General features: G+C 34.4%; 1 protein-coding gene across 3 annotated transcripts in view; it reads right to left on the bottom strand.

Annotated features, from left to right (window-relative positions):
• The window catches only part of DHX15 (DEAH-box helicase 15), a 97,779-nt gene that overhangs the window by 5,757 nt on the left and 69,045 nt on the right, over nucleotides 1–22,977 (bottom strand). For all 3 annotated transcript variants that reach the window (XM_038008648.2, XM_038008647.2, XM_008017742.3), the window contains 7 exons: nucleotides 21,704–21,922; nucleotides 16,229–16,396; nucleotides 9,389–9,475; nucleotides 8,308–8,457; nucleotides 7,265–7,373; nucleotides 6,531–6,722; nucleotides 3,491–3,613 (listed from right to left, as the gene is read on the bottom strand). In XM_038008648.2, the coding sequence (XP_037864576.1) occupies nucleotides 3,491–3,613; nucleotides 6,531–6,722; nucleotides 7,265–7,373; nucleotides 8,308–8,457; nucleotides 9,389–9,475; nucleotides 16,229–16,396; nucleotides 21,704–21,922 (1,048 nt within the window). The remainder of the gene's footprint in view (nucleotides 1–3,490; nucleotides 3,614–6,530; nucleotides 6,723–7,264; nucleotides 7,374–8,307; nucleotides 8,458–9,388; nucleotides 9,476–16,228; nucleotides 16,397–21,703; nucleotides 21,923–22,977) is intronic.

Below are 22,977 nucleotides of genomic sequence, written 5' to 3'. Positions count from 1 at the left end.
GTCCTGAAACTGAAGTTTACAAGGATGCCTGAAACCTCCATTCACGTTTAATAAACAAAACCTAAGTCTAAGAACTTCAAGTAATTTTACTGCATGTATTATCAAACGGATATTTCTCTGATGAATCCTTGATAAGCTTCCAACTAGCCTAGTGTTGCTCATTTAAAGAGCTCAACCTGTAGCATCACGAAAAAAATTTTAGTGACATCTTTTATGTACCAAAGACAGTCATGGCAAAGAACTGCATTATTTATTTCAGAGGACCTTTGATAAATAAAACTAAGAGGGTTATTGTGAAATGGGAGAGAGAAAACAAAAATTAAAACTGTTGATCCTTCTCTTGCTACTGTGATGTATGCTTACCTTCAGCATATTCTTTTCTCTTTGGTTCCAGGATTCTAGTTATAGTGCATAACTTTGCCTTAATGTTTTTTAGAGACATAACAAATACATATGTACATTTTTATCCATTACAAAATGCATCCCCATTTCAGAAATTAAGAGTGCGTGGGGTGGAGATAGGAAATAGATCTTTGAATTAAAGAATACAGTAACATATTAGAACACCCATTAATTAATCCATCTGGAATGAGAAATAAAAGGTACCCATCTGAAGCTATTGACATTTAAACCAAAGCACTGAATATCTTTGGGAGCTGAAACAGCACACCATGGAGGTAATTTTACTTACGCTGATGCTCTATAACAAGCTGAAAGGCAGGAAAATGCCCAAGCTGGACAATAAAAAGGCAAATTTTTGAAAGGGTTGTTGATTTGCAGACTATGGCTTGAAATGTAGGTTTTTTTGTGTGGTTCTCAATTTTTAGAATTCATGTACTACAGATGGAAAAATGGCAATTCTATTTGTTAAGAACAAATGACTAATAACTAACATCTGATGGTTCTACTGTATTTCTAAACTTGTGAGAAATAATTGCGTAAATGGGAGAAGTAAACCTAAAACTGGGAACATTTTATTAATATAACTTTAGCTGTTTCTCTCTTACCAATACAGTAAACTACCCCTAAGATCTAAAGCCAAATCACTGTCTAATTTTTAGAGAGTAATCTCCCCTCCCTAGACAGATTAAGGTACTGCAAAATAACTTAAATCTAGTTTTGGATTTCAAAGGGTTATTTACATAAATAGTATTAAGACAACATTTTAATTGACATGACATTTTAGCTTCACTATGTAATCAACTATTGTCTGTAACGTAAAACATCTTGACCAGTATCTGAAACATGCTTTGTTTCAAATATACTGAATGATTCAATTAATAACACACAACCATTTAAAAAGCTTTTATGAAAATATTTCAAATATTTTCATAACCATATATATGCCTATATTGAAATAATAACGCATGGGGATCTGGCAAAGTTTTTTGCTTTCTTTTTTTAAAGGGCTTCTCTTATTTGAAAAGGTGGCAATCAGTGATTAAACGATAAATCCTCATCTTTAACTAATAAGGACGGTTCTAATAAATGTCAAGTCATCACATACTGCAAACCCCTAAAAACCACCAATGACTGACCATCCCTCTGGCAGTGAGAGCTCATAGTACCTCTCACTAATAATTTATTTCTTGGGCAAACAGTAGACTTGAACTTTTCCAACTCTTGTTTACAGGCCACTTGTAGCCTGAGAACCATCATTCATACTTGTCTGTTTTTTCTATTTTATTAGTTGTATTTTGATGTAAAAAGTAGTATTTTGATGTATTTATCAGAAATAGATCACACATCTGGTGGGTGGACAAGACCATTCTAACTTACTACATTCCCTCTGACTGTAAATCTGTTCCTTCTCAAGGCTTTAATAGGTTATGTATCTCTTGGTCACCCTGCATGTTTTGCATACAAGAGGAATACAGTAGGTTTTTTGAGTATATCTGTCTAATCAGGGGTAAGTCTTTAACACTTCATAATACCAGTATTTGGATACAAGAAAGATTCTAAGGTAAACCATGTGCTGGTCTTAAGCCTTTGGTTTCATAACCACATTTCCCTTAACTTTCATATCTGCCCAAGTTTTTTTGGGCCTGGGCAGAGAAGGGCTCCATTCTTTCTCTCTGCTAGTCATCAATTCTATTCAACTCATATCAGGGTTCTGGAGTAAGCAACAGACGTAAAGCAAGTTAGGTACTATGTCTGGTGCACACACTGGCCCTCTAGCACTTCTGGACCCCAAGACAAATAAATTCACCATCACCCCCACAGAGATGTGCCAAAGTCAACAGGCTCCCCCATTTAAAGAGTATAAATGAGATTTTTATGAGATAATAAAAATGAGTTACAAATAAAACCAGACATACAAAACTGGAATGTCAACTTTATAAATTAGGAAACCAACTTCTCATGAGAAGAAACTACAAACTTAGTGACGGAATTCCACATTTTTGGCACGGGGTGATGATGTAGGGCTATCAGTTAAAAAAAAAAAAAACAAAACTGTCAGATCCGGTTGCACTCAATTGCTGTATATTTTTCTCCTTTGAATTTATTAAGGGTTCCTCTCAATTTTTGTAAATGGTACATTCCAACAACAGCAGCTAGCAATAACTTCATTATTATTATGTTTCCTCATTTACAAGTCATTGGCAAATGTTTTTCAGGTCTCTAAATATTCTCTGATAAGATAATTTAAAGCTAGAACAATTCCTTCATATGTCTACAGCGTAACTCACAATTTTTCCACTGGTGGGCATTTGGGTAGCCAATTTTATTTTACCACCATAAATAATGATGGGATGAAATTCTTTAATCAAACCAGTGTACACAGAATACCAAAAAATAACTTTTTAAATTATTTCTGGGTCCAAGAGTGTAAGGTTGCTAAAGTTCCTGGTAACATAAAATCACATAAAGACCACATAACTCCACTCCCATACAGCTAAGGAATATTTTTCTTCAATGTCTGCAAATTTTATAGGTGAGAAAATGGTAATGCCTTTCATTATCAATAATAATGCCAAAATAATAATGCATTTCTTGGGCTAACAGTACAGTTGAACTTTTCCATATCATGTTTACAAGACCACTGGTAGCCTGAGAACCATCATTCATACTTGTCCATTTTTTTCTATTAGCTTTATTTTGGTGTAAAAAGTTCTTTATTAGTAAAAATGTTAGAGTAATGAATTGTATAAACAATATAAAACTATTCTTAAAATGTAAAATGCACAGAAATAAAAGTATATAAAAACTTGCATGTTAGCGATAAATGTCATACAAGTCTGTCATTTTTATCACTGTATTTTTCAGGTTTTCTACAACTGGTGCTTTATCCCCTGATCATAAACATAAACAACTTTGGGAAAGATTGGCAATTTCTATCTTAAATGCTAGTCAGGAGTTTTTCTGAAGTACCTCTGGGTTTCTAATGTAAGTTGTCAGAGATAATAAATGAAAGTGGAACAAAGAAACATCTTATACACTGCAAGTGACATTTAGACAAAAGAATGTCTCCAATCAAATTTACACTTACTTTGTTTAAAAGCATGGTAGACGTTCAGCAGTGTCAGATGATCTCCATCTATGTGGGCAAATCTCATCTTGGCCTCATCTGCGGCTTTCTTGGCCTCCGTGGGGCGAACAAAACACTGTGGGACTAAACAAGGTTGGTATGGGCCCAACACAAACGCCCATATCGATGAGTCACGCATTCACAGATAGAGGAACAAGGCCTAGCTAGGTCAGTTCACAGAGCATAGGGCAGGGCAGGATGGCCTCCAACTGCATCTTGGACTGTTTACTACCTTGATTTGGTACATCAACACCTAACCACATCTGTAAGACAAGAGGATTTCAAAGCTACAGAGTACCTGATTATTTTAACTAGATCTAAAAGTAGGCATCAAAACAGCTATTCTGAAGGCCATCAGGATACTAAAAAGCTCAACTTATTTAAAAAAACCAGTGCTGATAGCTCTACCAATAACCAGAATAATGGTGTCAATTGCCTTTCAGCTAACTGTAATTTTTCAAAAGGACATCCACTAAATCTATTGAATGGCCATGAAAGTTAGGAAGCTACGCTTGCCCACTGCAGAGCTAACAACAACTTTGAAACCAGTCTACTGCCATGTTTCTATCAGAATTTTTTCCCTAATACTGTGGCTATTACCAACTGGTGGGTATCACTATTAGCACCGGTGAGCAGAAGCATATGTAAACATAAAAATATCAAGAATTCTTGGGTTTGGATGATAGCAGTAGTGGTGGAAGGTTAAACCGCCTCTGAATTAAGAAAATTCAAAAAGGCTGGGATATTCAGCCTAGTGTTTCAGCATTTTAACAAAAGGATTAGAAAATAAAGTCCCAATTTTAAAAAAGAAAAAAACAAACTTATTTGTATCAAAACCTCAATATAAAGCAAAGTCCAATATTTCAAAAGTTGACAATTAGTCTGAAACAGTCATATCAAGGGTCATCAAAATATGTAACTACAGTTATTTGTTTAGAGCCTCAATATTAATTCACATAAAACTTTAAATTGTTACAAAGCATGTACTACATTTTTTGAAATACAACTTTCCTTAATTCAGTTTAGCAATTCCATAGTCATAAAAGCAATATGAAAATAAAAATATTTAACAGCTTGGGACTTTTTCAACACATTTTAAAAGCTCTTAAAACCTTGTCAATGAAAAACTTCATAAATTATCGGTTCCGATAGAAGGTAATGGGAATAATCAACAACAAGATAAAATACAGTATCATATTACTCTTTCCCATACAGTTTCCCCTTTAAAAAGATGCCAAAATAGCCAAATAGTGACAACAAAACATGATCATAATAAATATTAAAACTCTTGCTTAATGTAACTGAAGCAAGGTAATCATAAAAGTACACAAACTTCTCACAGCTGTGAATGTTAATGTGAACTAGCCACTAGAGTTAAGTGGGAATAAATAAGTAGTGCTCTGAAAGGCCTCTAGATTTGCACTGTTAATATCAGGACCTTAAAACTTCAAAAACTATTTTAATGTCAAACAAAGCATTACAAGCTTAGCAAACTGTTTTTTGTTCCATGACTTCTTCCTCACCTCTTATTTGAACACTTTTCCTACAAATGGACCGTTTAAAAACAGTCCATTTACATTGCTGCACATAAATGCTCATTCTCCTGATAAACTAAAGGTTTTTATTTGTAATAAATAAAAATAAGGTTTAAAATTACAAATAAAACTGAGATGTAGTTGGAAGATTACAACTGCATCACAACAACAAACTTTTTAAAGAGCTAATATTCTTAACTCAAACAACGGTAAAAATACAAGTATATCTGATAAGAGAACCTAGAGAAATAAAAACTAGGTAGATAGACAAATAAGTACACAATCCATTAGTTCTTGCCGCACACTTTCTCTAAAAACTAAAATCTTGGGAGAAGTACAACTGGGAGAATCTATAAAACAACATATAAGAAAGGCAGACAACAACCTACCACCACCTCCGCAAATGAAGCTACAATTTAATTAAAGTGACTCAATACTGCCCTGCCCATCTGCTCTGAGTCTGATCAGTCATAACTCTGCAAGAAAACATTTTAGCTACTTCTTAAATAAAAAAATTCACACCATTAGAATATACCATACATCTAAACTAAGCCATATTATTTTATATTTAAATTTTTTTCAATTTATCCTTTAATTCCACAGAATATTTTGAAATATTTGCAGCATTAAGATCAATAAACCACTCAGCAATAGGGAGTCAGTTCTCTCCAGTGCTAAAACTAGTAGCAGAGAATATTTTGATTGTAAGAACTTATTTTCTATTTTTAGCTGTAAGAATAGCCATTCATTTGTTTCTTAACAATATTTCTTTTCCTTTAGGAAAAATCTAATTTCCAAGTTACTATTCATTTGTGGTTTACATTTTGTTACTAAAAACAGCATTATTTCCTTAGCTTAATGGTCCAATTTTACAAAATTGGCAATTTTATATATTAGGTATATTTCTTTTACCAAGTTTTTCTACCATTGTAAAAGAATGTCATTGTCAGATTAGATTTTAAGCCTAAAATTATACATCACTATTTCTATTTACTTGATATCAAGTTTGAAATTCATGTTTGTTTGGGTGCCATTGGAGTACATATATAGAAAAGGCTCAACTTAATGTATAGCTTTAAGTTTGCCACAGGCACATTTAATAGAGCCAAGTACTAGAGCAAAGTTCTTCTTGTACTTGCAGTAAAAAAAAAAAAAACCCACAAAGATAGCAGTGATGGACCTTTAACCAAAGATTCAGTTACAACTGTGCTCAAACTAACTGCAATTTTTATTAGCACTCAAGACAGCCAATGTTTTACTATCTTTTGTGCACAATGACTTACTTTACTTTTGTAAGTACTATGTCATTACGAAGCTATTTACAAGGTATTTAGGAAACAAGATTAATTCCTTAAAATCATCTATAAAATCCACTATCATACTAAAAATTAAAAAACAAAAACAAAAGTGAAGTCCACCCAAACTTTGAAGAGCTGGGCTTTTTTTTGTTCCTTTCCCTCTATTACCTGACAACATAGCAGTAATAGATAGGACCTCATTAGAACAGTTGTAGTCACAACTTGCAATAACCATTTTTGCGAGCTGTGGATCTAGAGGAAACTCTGCCATCATGGATCCCAATTCAGTCAGATCTCCATCATCATTTAAAGCAGCCAGATAATTCAAAAGTTCCAGGGCTCTCATCAGAGTTTCAGGAGCTAGGGATAAAAGACAATCGAATAGACACGGTGCCTTAAGCAAGCAAAAATGTGACAAAGTACAAACTATTATAAGCAATCTCATTTTTCATTCTGCAGTGGACCAAACTCAAACTCAAACTGTCATCCAATTCAATTATACAGATCTAGCAAACAATGAATCATAAAAACATTGCAAAATTCTCCTGTAGGCAAAACTGTCTTCTTCCGAAATACATTAAATAACTGCTAATTCATCAATGTGTTTATCAGACTGTTTTTTCCCCAAAGAAAAATTAGGAATTCTCACATTTTCATGCCCAGAGGACAATTCAATTTACCTAACCCCCCCCCCATAATAACTTTTGAAGAAAAAAAAGAATGTGCTCATATAACTGTCACCTTTTTTAGTTTTAATGCTATCACGTAAGACTTAATCTTGATGCACACTGGATGGAAAAGGCAAAATGTATTTAATATATATATTAAATAGGATGCAGAAAAACACTAAGAGTCAATTTTGGTTAAAAGATCTGATAAAAATGTGTTTTGATAAGTCATACCTGGTGGATCCATAAAATCAAAATGTACCAAATCATCAATACCAAGTTTCTTCAATTGTAACACAACTGATCCTAAATTAGAACGCAAAATCTCAGGATAGGTGTTATCCTAGCAAAAAACAAAAACATGTATTTGTTATGTTAAACATGCCTCAGTCTCTTTGTTCAAGAAAACAAAAATCTGTTCACTGCCTCCCGAGCTATTTGTTTTGGCATTACTTCTACACTACTGTCTCAGGAGAGATAAATACTTGTAGACTACACTAGAGAGAAACCATTTTTCTCCAACTATCTTTATGGTATTTGAAGTGTTTGCTACTGTCCATAAAACTAGAAACTGCAGAAAGAAATTTGTATAGTAGTCTTCACTCATCTGTGTTTTCAATTTCCATGGTTTCAGTTAACCACTGTCACCAGAAAAAATTTTAAAGATTCCAGAAACAAACAATTCATCAATTTTAAACTGTGCACCATTCTTAGTAGTATGCTATATACACTATATGCCCATTTTTCACTTAACAACCATCTGTTATGAGATCAACTTTTGCAGTATCACAGTGCTTGTGCTCAAGTAACCTTTTACTTAATAATGGCCCCAAAGCGCCAAGAATAGTGATGCTGGCAATTTGGATATGCCCTGAAATATTTCCTTTAAGTGAAAAGTTGAAAGTAAGGAAAGAAAAGAAGTTGAAACCTAGTAAGGAAAGAAAAAAAAAAAAAACCAAACACATCTAAAGTAAGAATGTATCTTCTACCAGTGAAATTGTAAAGAAAGATATTTATACATAGTATATATAAGTAAGGTTCAGCATATTCTAGTTTTCAGGCATGGTGGTGGTGGTGGGGGGTCTTGGAATGTATCAGCCTCGAATAAGGGGGTGTGCAACTACCTAAGTTAATTACACTATACATTTCACTCCTGGAAAAGCTAAGGAGCTTTTAATCCTAAAGGGCAAGATTAAGTAAATAAGGCAATTTTCTTCTGGTAAGAAATTCAACTTAACATTTTAAACATATAGGCAGGAAACAACAATACCCCATACCTGCATTTCTGTTTTATAAGCTTTCTCTGTGTAAAGTCTGAAGCATTTTCCAGGTCTGGTACGTCCAGCTCGACCAGCCCTTTGTTGAGCTGACGCTTTACTAATAGCTGTCACCAAAAGGGACTCAACTCTGATTCGAGGATTGTAGACCTATTGGAATTGAAATAACACAAGAGTCTTTCTTCAGTCAAACACAAACTTGTGATCCAACAGAAGTATCCAAAGCCCACAGTTAATTCCAAAATAAACAAAGAAATATTGATGGCCATAAATCATGCTGCTACAATAGACAACCCATCATCCTGAACCTTAAAGTTCTTTTAGACATTCTAATTCGATCATCTGAAAGACTCAAACTAACATGAAAAACTTCTTGTCAAACACACAGACAGCTTATATAATCCTTACTCCTCCTAATTTCAGATAATTTCAGTTCTATCAGGCTGACCTTTTTCCTTGCTTTTTATATGCTGGGCAGTCAAGGATTCTGTCCAAAAAGAAACCTGCACTTTCAAAACTCAATGTTCTGGGTACTATTACTTTGATACTGTTTAATGAAAAAAATTTCCAGCAATAACATGATATGCCTACAAAATATAATTAATTTATCCAAAAGATACTTGAAAAATAAAACATGTATTTATTAAATAGCCAGTTCACTTGCACTTCACTTCATTTAGTACACAGCACTGTTAAACTAGAGGAGTAACATAGGACTGTTTTCAAATAGTGTGCCTAATTGACAGCAGTAACTCTAATGTTGGATAAGTGACTGAACTGCAGGGATGGAAATCCTGTACTTTATTACTAAACTCATACTGTTAAATGAATATACAAGCCAAAACACCGACCATCACTACACTGAAACAAAGAAATCAAAGCAATTCTAAAAGAAAAAAAAGCCTAGAATTACATATTAAACAGTGTCTTAATTTCTGAGAGCCACCCAGAACATACAGCAGAAATCTGAAAATCAAACAAAAGAAAATAATTCTGAAAGGTAAATTTTAGCCATTAAATGAATGGGTAGTAAGTACCGTTAAACCAACTCTAATTTATAAAGTATCCACTAAATATGTACCTTCTGTTTCGCAAATCCAGGATCAATCACAAACACCACACCATCTATTGTCAAAGATGTCTCTGCTATGTTAGTTGACACAACTACCTGTTAAGAAATACAGTATATAAATTATATTACATATCAAATAAAATTAACAGGACTGTTAAACATCAGCCACTATCACTAACACAAGGAATTTCAAACCAGCAAATAAACTAGAAATATGATTTGATTTTCAATGACCAATGCTTTAAAAAGGTAAATTAAAATTTAAGAAACCAAAATTTTGTTTACATCACAACAGCAACTTTTTTCTCAACAAAGCTATTAATTACTTCAGGTTATCACTCAACCGTGCTACATTTTGCTTAATCAAATTAATTGACAGCATAAAAAGAAAAATACTGATAAAGCAATATAACATGCCTTACAAAATGTCTGATAAAACAGCCCTTATAATTAGTATTCAAATTTCCACAAGTGTATCTTTCAAAATGAAAACTTCGTTATTTATATCACCAAAATTCAACTCAACATTTTAAACAAAATGCCACATGGAAAAAACCTCAAGTTATAATCCAGTAAGAACTGACAGATCAGCAGAATCAAATGTAAATATTTTGGTAAGTGCATGATCTCAAAGGGATGACATGTAATATGCTACTAAATAATACAAAGCAACTGTTAAGAACCATAATTTTTTTATTGACAGAAAATGTTTAAGGCATTTACATACTAATATGATAGCTTGTTTTGTGTATGTGCATGTTTTACTATAAATTACATATGTTTTAGAAAATTAGTTAAGGACTTGGGAAAGATGTTACATATAATTTTTTCCTTTTAAAACAATGGGAAATGGGGATTCCTCATTAGCATTTTAACTTAGTACATCTGATTTTCAGGAACAGGTTACTGATATTAAGTTGAAGATGTCTGTACACACAAGCAATTGATACAGAAGATGAATCAAATAGAGTCTGCTTTTACCATTTGTAAGGGAAGATTAGACATGGATAGAAAGTGTGAGTGGCACCAAAGATACACTGTGAAATTTAAAAAGGTTTACTTCCATAGCAAAGACAAGAAAAGCTTTACTGAAAAATAACAGCATTTAGGATAGTCCTTGAAGGTTAAGGTTAAGACCTACTCATTAGAGAAGGAAACGGCACTTAAAGTTCCATCTTAAAAAACACATGTGGGCAGGAATGCCTATGGACACATACAAAAAATGAAAAGATTTATATTTATCCCTATTTTATTTTAAAAACACTTAATTTTATAAATCAAATAGCTTTAAAAAATCATACGCTTTTGCTGCATTCACTATTTTACTTAAAATAATATTAACAGTTTCATTTTCTGATTTCATATTTACTAAGTGGTAGACTTCCCAAAATACTAGCAGGAAACCTCAGGGATTTAAAAACATAATAGCAATCTACCATCAGTGTATTTCAGAATAATTTACAAATAATAAACAAAAATGTTTCCTTTTATTTGTCAGCTGAAAAGACTGACAACTAGCAAAGGAATAAGGAACGACAAGTGGTTTGATGATGTTGCTGAAATACATTCTTCAGGACATTTAGATAAATAATCAGCAGCTAGAACTGAAGCAAACAACAACACACATAAGGTTAACAGGTGAAACTTGAATAAGCATAACCTGCATTTAATATTCTTCTAGAAAGTCTGTTTGTTGTAGTTAAAGAAGTGACGAACTCAGAGATAACTGGCAGACACAGCAATCAAACCTGAGTGGCTAAGTAACTGTGGAAAGGTTTTAACACCCCCAAGCTTGTACTCCTTTTATAACTTGCATATTACTTAGTCTATGTAACACAGGGTTGTAGGGAATAAATTATGTAAGGATGTGGAAATACTCTATACACTATACAGAATGGGCCAGGCATGGTGGCTCACATCTGTAATCCCAGCACTTAAAAAGGCCAAGGAGGATTATTTGAGTCCAGGAGTTTGAGACAAGCCTGAACAACATAGTAAAACTCCACCTCTATAAAAAATTAAAAGAAATTAGCCAGGCATGGTGGCACATGCTTGTAGTCCCAGCTACCTAGGAGGCTAAGATGGGAGGACTGGTTGAGTCCAGAAGATTGAATCTGCAGTAAGCTACGATCATGGCACAGAACTCCACCCTAGGCAACAGACTAAGACCCTATCTCAAATCTATACAGAACCAACTACATGCCTGTAAATACAGAAGACGTCTTCTGGCTTTCTGGAATTCTGGGATGAAAACCATGGTTCTGAATATATTTATGAAGAAAATCACTTTTTAAAAAGTTATTCTGGCAAAAAATACATGTCACATATTTCTTCTAGAACAGAATACAATGTGATAAAAATTTCTGATGTGACCAATTCTTTAAAGAGTTACTATTATTAAAAAAACACTTAATTTTTCTCCACAAAATAATTTCATCCTGTATGTCTTTTGTCTGGGTGTGTATTAAATTCTGTAATAGTTAACAAGACACGGATGCATGATTCTGCATGTGTTTAAGAATCAAATGATTTATGCCAACTTGGCAAACCCATGTCATTATTGATATTAATAAGAGCCTATTGCCAGCCAAAAGTCAAACCCTAAAATACAAGTGTTAAATTGAGTCCTTACAAAAAAGCACAAGTTTTAGGCCTTTCTCAAGGACTAAAAATAGCTAAGGCTAAATACACACACACACACACACACACACACACACACACAATGCAAAAGCAAACTAATAAATGACAAGATAAAAGCTTCTTTGGAACCTCAGCAATTGAGTGAGGCAAGCCCTAAGCATGTTCTAATTATAAATGGCACACCATACAATCAGGAACCCATCAGGAGACAAAATGACCTTGAATTTGTCAAGGGATTTACATTATGACCAGTAAGAATCAATATAATTGTTACATGCTTTCTAGACTGCAACACTGCAGTAAGTGTTCAAAGAGCCTTAAAAAGTGTTCAAATTTCATTTACTAATATGGAACAGACCCTATGGTGAAAAGCTTGGCATCACTGTCAGGACATGCTAAGAGTAAATTTTCCCCCTCAATAACCTGCCTTCTAATAGAATTTACTTTTTTTCTAATAGAACCACTTTCCCACCCCCCACCCCACCCCCAATAACTCCACTTCAGAGCAGAACTCGCAGTACTTCATTTGCCCTACCTGAATACTGTCTGGACACAATAATGCATTTAGTTTAAACTAATTTGGATTTTTAGTCCCCAGGGAACTCTGTGGGGGTCTCCAATACAAGCACATCAACTTATTTGCTTATAAACGTCCCAGCAGCACCACAGTAAGCTATCTTCAGACCCTGGATCATCAAGTCTCTCTTTAAAACTATAGAACCATCTCCATAAGGGCCATTTCTCTTTTTTACTGAGCAACTGATGCTCTGAATCATATTGATTAGCAAAATGCAGGATAAACTATAGAAAAGTCAGCTATTTGTATGAACAAAATTTGTGAAAACTAAATATTTAAAAAATAATTATAGTGGTATTTTAGTAACAACCAAATCCATAAAATAACAATTGTATGTCTCAGTCAAGAAATGCAGAAGTTATCCACTGAAGAGTAAACTTGAATGCATGTAAAGAATTACTATAACTTTTAACTTAGTCAAATACTTCAATAAACTTCAAAAATTACCGAGGTAAAAATATCTACTTTCGTATTAATATATGTTGCATTCTCAACCTTTCTTGATTGCTAAAAACTTGAAATCGTTCACCATTAGTACTGTAACAAGTTTAAAAGGTTACTCTGTTTTATTAGTATCACAATCAAGTTATAAAATCTATTTTGCATAAACTAAGAGTGAGAAATAAGATGGCACTGCCTTATAAAAGGTACTCAAATATAAAGTTATACAGACTCACAATTTGATGGAAATTAAAATATCATATTAAATATTTTATTTGTTCAAAAACTTTCAATACTTTTATATATTTGCTTTATGCTAGCTACAATCCTTATATTAGAATCAACAGTGTAACAGAAAAAATCAAATATTTTGTTTTTCACAATTGGATGCAAACAGTAAGTTTAAAATTACATATGAACAGTTGTATAGATCCCTCCTCTATAAGCTAGCCTTGTATGAAAACTTTAAATTTGTGCTTAACATGCTGCACCTCAGAATGTTCTTCCTCATAATGAAAATGATGCACCAACTGCCAAGGAAGTCTTCCTTTACTCTCCCTAGACTGTCCAGGGAAGCTACATCAGTGCTCGTCTCAATTTCTAAGATGAAATTGACTCAAGGTAAGGATAACATGATTTCCCAGCAAGAGGTCCTACAGCTTTGGCTGAAACACCATCACTGGATGGCAAAGTGGCATTATAGCTCTTAGTTTTGAAATACAAGCTCATGATCAGTCCTCAGAGTGAGCCCATCACCAACTGTGGCCATCATCACATATCCAGCCATTGCTGAGTCACTCTTTTCAGTAAGACAAAATTCTCCTCAGCATCCTAAGGATTTAAAACACAAAAAGCAAAACAGAAACAAAAACCTTAATTTACTTCATAGGCTTAAGACAGCAAGAGCTCAGATGTGTAATTGTAGTAAATATGGGCCCATAGTTCTCAAAGTAGAACTCGATGAAATGAGAAGTACACAAAAGGATGCACAAACGGGACATCTTTGTTGTACACCAATTTCACTCAATGGCAAACAAACACAACATTTTAAAAATAAAACAAATACAGATATACAAAGTACACGATTTCAAGACAAATGAAAAACAGGCAGGCTGAGGGCCGGGCCTGGTGGCTCACGCCCATAGTCCCAGCACTTTGGGAGGCCCAGGAGTGGGGACTGATTGAACCCAGGAGTTTAAGACCAGCCCTGGCAACATAGTGAGACCCTATGCTGTTTTAAAAATAGTAATAATAATAAAGGCTCTGCCTGAAGGGTGCATTAACTTCTGTTTATTATATAAATATTTAAGACATATATTTCTCTCTCTCTCTCTCTCTATATATATATAGATACATATTTCTGCTGATGAGGAATCAGGCTAAAATTAGGCCCACAGAGAATAAAGCACTTTCTAGTCCACAAATCAGCATCAAAATTATATATTAAAACTATCACTTAAAATGACAAGTTTTCCCCAAAGTTCAGAATACACATAAGGTAACATGAAAAAAATATTTTAACATGTTCTAGAGACACGCAAAAAATAATTAAAAGTTCAACATTATGAAGCTATGATTAGACTATTTTCTAAAAGTCAAATTTATTACACTTGATGATCTATGAAAAACTCAAAAGCTGTTTTTTTTTTTTTTTTTTTTTAAATATTTCTATCAATCCCTGTTTATTTACATTACACTAGGCTGGTACTGCACATCCACTCAGTGAATTCTTTCCATTTGAGAAACATATTTTGTTCATTTAAGTTTTATATGGCCATGTAAAAAATAATCACAGTTGTGTTTATGATTTGTAATTTTTCAGTAATCATCAAAAAATTAGCAAAGATACTGGGGAAAAAAATCACAAAAGAAGTTGTGGGTGTGTTAGTCCTCAATACAGAAATAAGAAAGCAACAAATTTCGATTTTGACTAACAAGTAAATGAGGTGAGTAAGAAGTTCAGGTAAGACTTTTTTCAATACAAATAAACTGAAGAAACTTATAGCAGCTGCCACAAAAGCCTTGTACATAAGTATCTTGTATACGTCAAACTTAATCCTTGACAATCGTCCCCCTAAGTGATCAAAGTAACAGCTTTAAAAAATGAAAAAACTAGGATCACAAATTAAGAAAATCTTACCAAAATTCACATGCAGCTATTATGTAACCTAATACATGGTTAGGTTTAAAAGTCTAGTTGACTCCACTGTTCAAGTGATTTAAACCTTTTAATAAAAATGTACAATCTTATTTTCAAAGACTCTATTAGGACTCCCAAATCTTAAAAAATAAATAAAAGCCTAGCTGCTGTTTCAAACTGGAACCAGGATGTCTTCCCAACCCCTCAACAAAGTATCTCAGAAATAGGGCTGAAATAATCTTGTTCCTGTCTGTGTGACAGGATCTAGATGAAGCTTCTGCCTTTAAGGAACTCAGGTAGTTATGCAGTGTGATCAGTGCTACCTTTTTTTTTTTTTTTTTCCTGAGATGGAGTCACGTTCTGTTGCCCAGGCTGGAGTGCAGTGGTACGGTCTCAGCTCACTGCAACCTCCATCTCCCAGGTTCAAGTGATTCTCCTGCCTCTGCCTTCTGAGTAGCTGGGATTACAGGTATGCACTACCATGACCGGCTAATTTTTTTTTATTTTCAACACAGACAGAGCTTCACCATGTTGGTCAGGCTGGTCTCAAACTCCTGACCTCGTGATCTGCCCGCCTCGGTCTCCCAAAAGTGCTGGGATTACAAGCATGAGCCGCCACGCCTGGCCAGAACAGTGCTACTGTTATTAGAGGTCTGCACAGAGTCAACATTTCCCACCTGTAGACATCATTACTTGGTGAAGCCTTAAAGAAAATTATGGGCAGAAGGCCAAGGCACCAAAGAAAAAGTGCTTACTTTATACCAAGTGATTTAATAGAAGAAAAGACAGTACTTGGCCAACATCCTCTTTTCTTAACCCATTCTAACGAATCTTCCATTTGCTAAGGAGGGACTACCTAGGAGAAGCAGTACCCATTCTTACTTTAGGGTCAAGAGATATGCAGAACCCTACAAATGGATATTATTTTGTTGTACAAACCTAGATCATAATCACCCACAACTTAGTCCTTTATAACTGAATGAAGTTTGTATATCATAAATAATGCTTTCATTATTAGTGAAATGTTTATAAAGAACATTTCTAATGTTACCTTTCTTCCAATTGCTCCATTCTGTTTTTTAGGAGGTGGAGGCTCAAAAATGCGTTGCTGCTGCTGAGGTGGAAGTGTAGAATACAATGGAATGATTTTAATGTCACCAACTTCAGGGCCCAAATCATCAACCTCACGCTTTATTCTCTTACAGGCTTCATCAATTTCCTACAAAATAAAAGTGAGTCTAAAAACGAATACTGAAACATTTTTATTTACTATAATCACAGTTCTATGCAGTCTATTTTATGTATGCCATCTTCTTTCACTTCATAGATACCCTATTTTCAATTTAGTAACCAAACTAATTTAGCAAATTTCAACGAGATTTCCAAAACAATCCAAGAAACTTTCATTTTTGTATTCAAATGAATATATAATTGCCTTATTTGCATTCGACACCCCTTTTCTTAGAGTCAGATTTCCTAATTAATTCTCAACAAATTGTACTAAAATTGAAATTTCTCACCCAGGAATATTTAAATGCACTTATGACCTTTTCAATTTTCACAATCTAAAAGAAATTGATGTGCTAGACATTTTAAATAAGCCAATTAGGCTTTAATGTCACGTATCACTAATGCAATTATATGGAAGATTTGCTTCATTGTGCCTAATGAGAACAAACACCTTTACAGTATCAACACAGATAATTTAAGAACTAGGCTAACCCAAATGTCTTAGAGCAGCTACAATTTTTTTTCTCAGAAAACTACAGTCACACGTTGCTTAATGACAGGAATATGTTCTGAGAAATCTATTAGGCGACTCTGTTGTTGTGTAAACATTCTAGTGTATTCATGAACCTAGATGGTATAGCCTATTGCTCCTAGGCTACAAACCTGAGGAGCATGTTACTTAAGTGAATACAGTAGGCAACTGTAACACAATGGGAAGTGTTTGTTCATCTAAACAAAGAAAAGGCATGGTAAAAATATGGTATAAAGATAAAAACTGCCAGGCACGGTGGCTCACGCCTGTAATCCCAGCACTTTAGGAGGCCAAGGCAGGCGGATCACCTGAGGTCGAGAGTTTGAGACCAGCCTGACCAACATGGAGAAACCCCATGTCTACTAAAAACACAAAATTAGTTGGGTGTGGTGGCACATGTCTGTAATCCCAGCTACTTGGGAGGCTGAGGCGGGAGAATCGCTTGAACCAGGTAGGCAGAGGTTGCGGTGAGGCGAGATTGCGCCATTGCACTCCATCCTGGGCAACAAGAGCGAAACTCCGTCTCAAAAAAAAAAGGTACACCCGTATAGGGTATCTGCCATGAATGAAGTCTGCAGGACTGAAAGCTGTTGTGAGTGAGTACTCAGTGAATGTGATGGCCTAGGACATTCTGTACATAACTGTAGACTTTATAAACGCTGTACATTTTGGCTACACAAAATTTATTTAAAATGTATTTTCTTTTGATATATTTTTCTTTCTTCAATAAATTAACCTTAGCTTACTGCAACTTTTTAACTTTACGAACTTTTATTTTTTTTAACTGACTCTTTTGTAGTAACACTTAGCTTAAAACACAAACACGCTGTACAGCTGTGCAAAATATTTTCTCTTTATATCCTTACTCTATAAGCTTTATTCTAATTTAAAATTTTTTACTTTTTCAACTTCTTAAACATTTTGGTTAAAAGACCCAAACACACACTTAACCTAGACCCCCACAGGGTCAGGATCATCAATATCACTATCTTCCAACTTTACATATTAACCCACTGGAAGGTCTTCAAAGGCCAGTAACACACATAGAGCTGTCATCTCCTGTGATAACAATGTCTTCTCCTAGAGTATCTCCTGAAGGACCTGCCTAAGCCTGTTTTACAGTTAACATTTTTAAGTCGAAGGAGAACACTCTAAAATAATGATAAAACATGTAGTGAATACATAAACCACTAACAATGTCCTATTATCATTATGTACTGTACATAATTGTACATGCTATATAGTACTTTTAAACAACTGGTAGCAAAGTAGGTTTGTTTGAACTATCATCACCACAAAGCAGTGAGTAATGTGTTGTGCTATGATGTTGCAAGGTTACGTTCAGCTCCATTATAATCTTATGGGACCAGCACCATGGCTATCTGAGAAGTTTGTCTTGACCAAAATGTTGTTATGTCACACATGACTATATTCTAAGGCATTTGCATTCAAGAGGAGACATAATGAATATCAAGACAGAAGAAAAGAGAGAGACAGATTATGTATGACAGCTCTGGGAGAGGCAAAGGAACTTAAAAATGGAAGGCAGCACTGCAGACAAATGTATCCCAAATTTTATTGAAGTATTAATTCAATTAAACCCAGAAGTATGTAAAACACTTACTATATACTAGGCAGCCTGTCCAATAAATGACCCAATCAGAAGCTACCCTTGTCAACAAATCGCGTTTTTCCCCCAAAGGACAATGATACTAAAGAATGAGGAAGAATTTTAGGACGTTTACTTTATATTTTTTTAATGTCCAACTGTGTTTCTATATCAAAAAACACAAAGTTCCTTAACACAGTAAGAACAAATAAATTACTTTTCACTTATTTCAAACACACCAGTTTTCTTAAAGGTTATCTGTCTCAAAAATCAACACAGAAAATTACTATTAAAGATTCAATGTTAACAGATCCCCCCCTTTGAAATCTCAAGTTTCTAATGAAAGTAGATGCTATTCATCTAAATAAAAAACATAACAAAGTGAATAAATATTTTCTGAAAATACTGCTTTCAAACGTTGTATCTAGATTAGAATGCCCCCTGCTGGCATGCAAATAAAAAATTAAGAGCTCTCCAACTTCAAAAATATTTGAACATAATATAAAACTAGGCTTCCAATATTTAAGAGTATTTGCAATTTTAATTTTACTGTATATACATGAAAAATAAATGGTCAGAAATCACAAAATATCCAGATTTCACACATTAAAAATTACGTGCTTAAATTAGACGTTTGCTCTGTGATTCCAGTATTTTAAAATGACAATTCCAACTTTGCTGGAGATTAGATTACCCAATCTGCTAAGAATGCATGGAGCTAAAACAAAATGTTGACTATGTAGGATATAAAGGCATCTCTAAAATGTGGAAGAAATCCGTAACACTTATGTTTTTAGATAAAGTCCTAAACAGTTTTAAAACTTGCAATAAAAATTTTCCCTGAGGTTTGCCAAACTTCCAAAAAGTCAACACTATCAGCTGAGAATGCCACAAAACTTATCTGCATTCATCAGAATATAAACACAAACAGGTAGAGGAGGAAAAGGAAGTTTCACTGTCCCAACAGCAGCCATCTGCTTAGTCATCAGCAATACTAAGAATAAAGACAGTTCAGGAGTTCTTTATTTGAGGAAAGATTTTTAACTCCAAAAGCAGCAATATGTTAGTAAATTAATCTGGACCTTACCAATTAACTCACTGCATGTTGAAAAAGAATTTTACTAAGCAAAATTAAAAATAAAAAATTATTTAATTACAATCACTCTTATCTAATTCCTATCTAGGCAACACTGTTCTCCCTTCCTCCCAAATTAACTTAGGTGACTACAGAAGCACTTTTATTTAGGTGGTCAGAATATGTTCTTAAAAACCAGTTTTAAAATTTTGTAAGATTACTCAATTTCATGGAGGCTATTCAAATTTATGAAGAAAGGAGTACTGATTTCACAGTACCATTTAACTTACCAAGTAAAAATAATGAAGGTTCACAAAAATGAGAAGGTAATATTTACTTTAGACCAGCTCTACTACTAAATACAACAAATGAAATGTAAACAAAACATTAGGTTTTCTGCTACCTTCTCCCCAAAACTCTACAAATTCAAGACTGGGAACCTAAAGATAATTTAAAGAAGCAATAGTATGCATATAAACAGTTGACAACTAGAGTGGCATTTTATTTCATGAAAGACTTACACTCTAGCACGCATCTGAAAACCCTTCGGCTTACTCCCTTCCTTTCCCCAGCTGTGGGATTCAGTTAAAAAATAGCGCACAAAGCTGTCTCAGAGAAAAACCTTTCAGGTCCTTAACCATGAGGCCATTTGATATTTCTGATAGAATCTCAATAAGCTTATGTTATCTGAGTATGATGACAACTTTAAATACTGATTTAAAAAATAAAAATATGGCTGGGCGCAGTGGTTCACGCCTGTAATACCAGCACTTTGGGAGGCCGAGGCAGGTGGATTACCTGAGGTCGGGAGTTCGAGACCAACATGGAGAAACCCCATCTCTACTAAAAATACAAAATTAGCCAAGCATGGTGGTGCATGTCTGTAATCCCAGCTACTGAGAAGGCTGAGGCAGGAGAATCACTTAAACCCGGGAGGCAGTGGTTGTGGTGAACCAAGATCGCGCCACTGCACTCCAGCCTGGACAACAAGAGCAAAACTCCATCTCAGAAATAATAAAAATAAAAATACACTATGCACTTTGGAGGAAGTGAGAAACTAGAGAGACCAGACACAGGAGGACAAAATGATTATCCCAACAGTCTCAATACCACCATTGCTGTTTATATGCCATCAGAAAAGCATTTTGGGGCTGGGTGTGGTGGCTTGCACCTATGATCCCAGCACTTTGGGAGCCTGAGAAGGGCAGATCACCTTAGGTCCAGGGTTCGAGACTAGCCTGGCCAACATAGTGAAACCCTGTCTCTATTAAAAATAAAAAAATTAGCCAGGCGTGATGGTGGGCACCTGTGAGCCCAGCTACTTGGGAGGCTGAGGCAAGAGAATCACTTGGACCTGGGAGGCAGAGGTTGCAGTGAGCCGATAATCATGCCACTGCACCCCAGCCTGGGTGACAGAGAGAGACTCTGTCCTCCCTCTCCACCCCAAAAAAGAAAAAGAAAAACCCTTTCGTAAAAGCCTTTTTAAAACTTTGTATTATCCAAACAGCTTCTGAATTTAGCCATTCAAGAGTTCCAAAGCACACCTATAAACACCCTATTGAAAATAAGCTTAGAAATGCTACATCTGAGAATACAATTTTAAATGAAGTAAATTCTAACTAAGAACTTTTAGTCATCCTTTCCAACCTTCATGAGCATATGGGAAGACAAAACCAAACTGAAGTGTTTTGACGATGAATAGGCACCCAAGTTCACTCACAAGCTAAATAACTGTATGAGGATAACCTGATTTCAAAGCAGCTATGATGCAAATTCATGCCTCAGCATAATACCAATTGTATCCCACGGATCTCCTAAACTGCAATTGCAAAATCTTAAAATTCCAAAAGCATTTAACACTCTTAAAATAATTAACTATAACACAAACTCTAGTGGTATATAAACGTATTCCTATAGTATACAGATAAAAGGGGTTATATATTTTACATATTAATATAATCAGGTTGAAGAACATTGAAATAAAAAAAATGATTAACATGCCATGTTCTTATGATTAAAGTTGCTGTATATTAGAAACAGTATGTCAAAAGCTAAATAATGAAGAAAATTAAAACAATACCTCTTGACCAGTTAAGAAAAGAAGAAGATCTCCCTCTTCCTCTTCACACATATGAATCTGGATAACTGTTCGAATTGCTGCTTCAAGATAATCTCTCTCTGGTTCTGGAGTATAAAAGATCTCAACAGGATGTGTACGCCCAGGAATAGTTAAGAGAGGACAGTTATCAAAGTAAATCTGGAATTTTCCTGCATCTAGAGTAGCGCTCATAACTATAACCTGAAAGAAAACAGTAAATTACTTGAAGCTGTCTTCAAGGGTTCTTATGTGGTCTTAAAGTATAGCAATATTCACTATTCTATGTATGTATCAGCTATTAAAAACCCCATGAAAACCTTCAAATAAAGTGTAAATGAAAAATCAAATACATAATGGCTGAACTATAGTAAAAGTTATTTACATTTTTAAAAATTTAGAAAAAACATAAATGCATAAACTACAGTATTTCTTCATAAAATACCTTAAAAATCAGATTTTATAAAATTATATGTAATTCAGATTGGTAAAAGAAAACATTAATACGTAGGATAATTACTGCTACCATTATTAAAACAAAACTTTGCAAATAGGGAAAAACAGAAAGAAAATGCAAACAAACGAACAAAAATCAGTGGACCAGATATAAAAAGAAGGTTCCTCCATAAAATGTTTCACTAGAGTTCTTAATTTCTACTTTCAGGTTCTCACTAAAACCTTGGTAGCACAGTAAGTTTAATAAATAATGACAGTACTCACATTATTCTTTAAATATATTTTTTAAAGCATTGATCTAATTTTTATAAACAAAAACATGCTCAGGTCTCAATTTTTTTTCTAAAGACCCAGAATCTTTCTTGCCAGTGCTGAACCCTTGTTTGTTTGTTTGTTTCTGAGATAGTCTCGCTCTGTTGCCAGGCTATGAACCCTTCTATAACACACATATCAACAAGGGATGAGTCTACATTCTAATGAATAGTATACACACACAACACAGCAAAAAGGTGAACTTCATAGACTTTGGGGGACAAAAATGTCAGAAAATAGTTTAGGCCCTTAATCAACATTGTAACAGTGGCCAAGGTACATGCGGTATGGAGAAAAGAAGTAATACACTAGGGTAAGCGACTACATTTCTAAGGAGCTGCCTTGTCCTATGTATAGTTATTTCCACTCTCCAACACTATAAGTTACAATGGGTGTTTGTGATGAGACAAGGACATGGATCTGAGGGACAAAGATTTGATCCTTAAGTAAAGGGGGCCTCTGTACTTAATGAAGGGTAGAGTGAGTAGCGC

This window comes from Chlorocebus sabaeus, chromosome 27 (assembly GCF_047675955.1).
Source record: "Chlorocebus sabaeus isolate Y175 chromosome 27, mChlSab1.0.hap1, whole genome shotgun sequence".
Lineage (NCBI taxonomy): Eukaryota > Metazoa > Chordata > Mammalia > Primates > Cercopithecidae > Chlorocebus > Chlorocebus sabaeus.
Note: the sequence above shows the minus strand (reverse complement) of the source record. Positions and strands in the feature narration are given on the sequence as shown.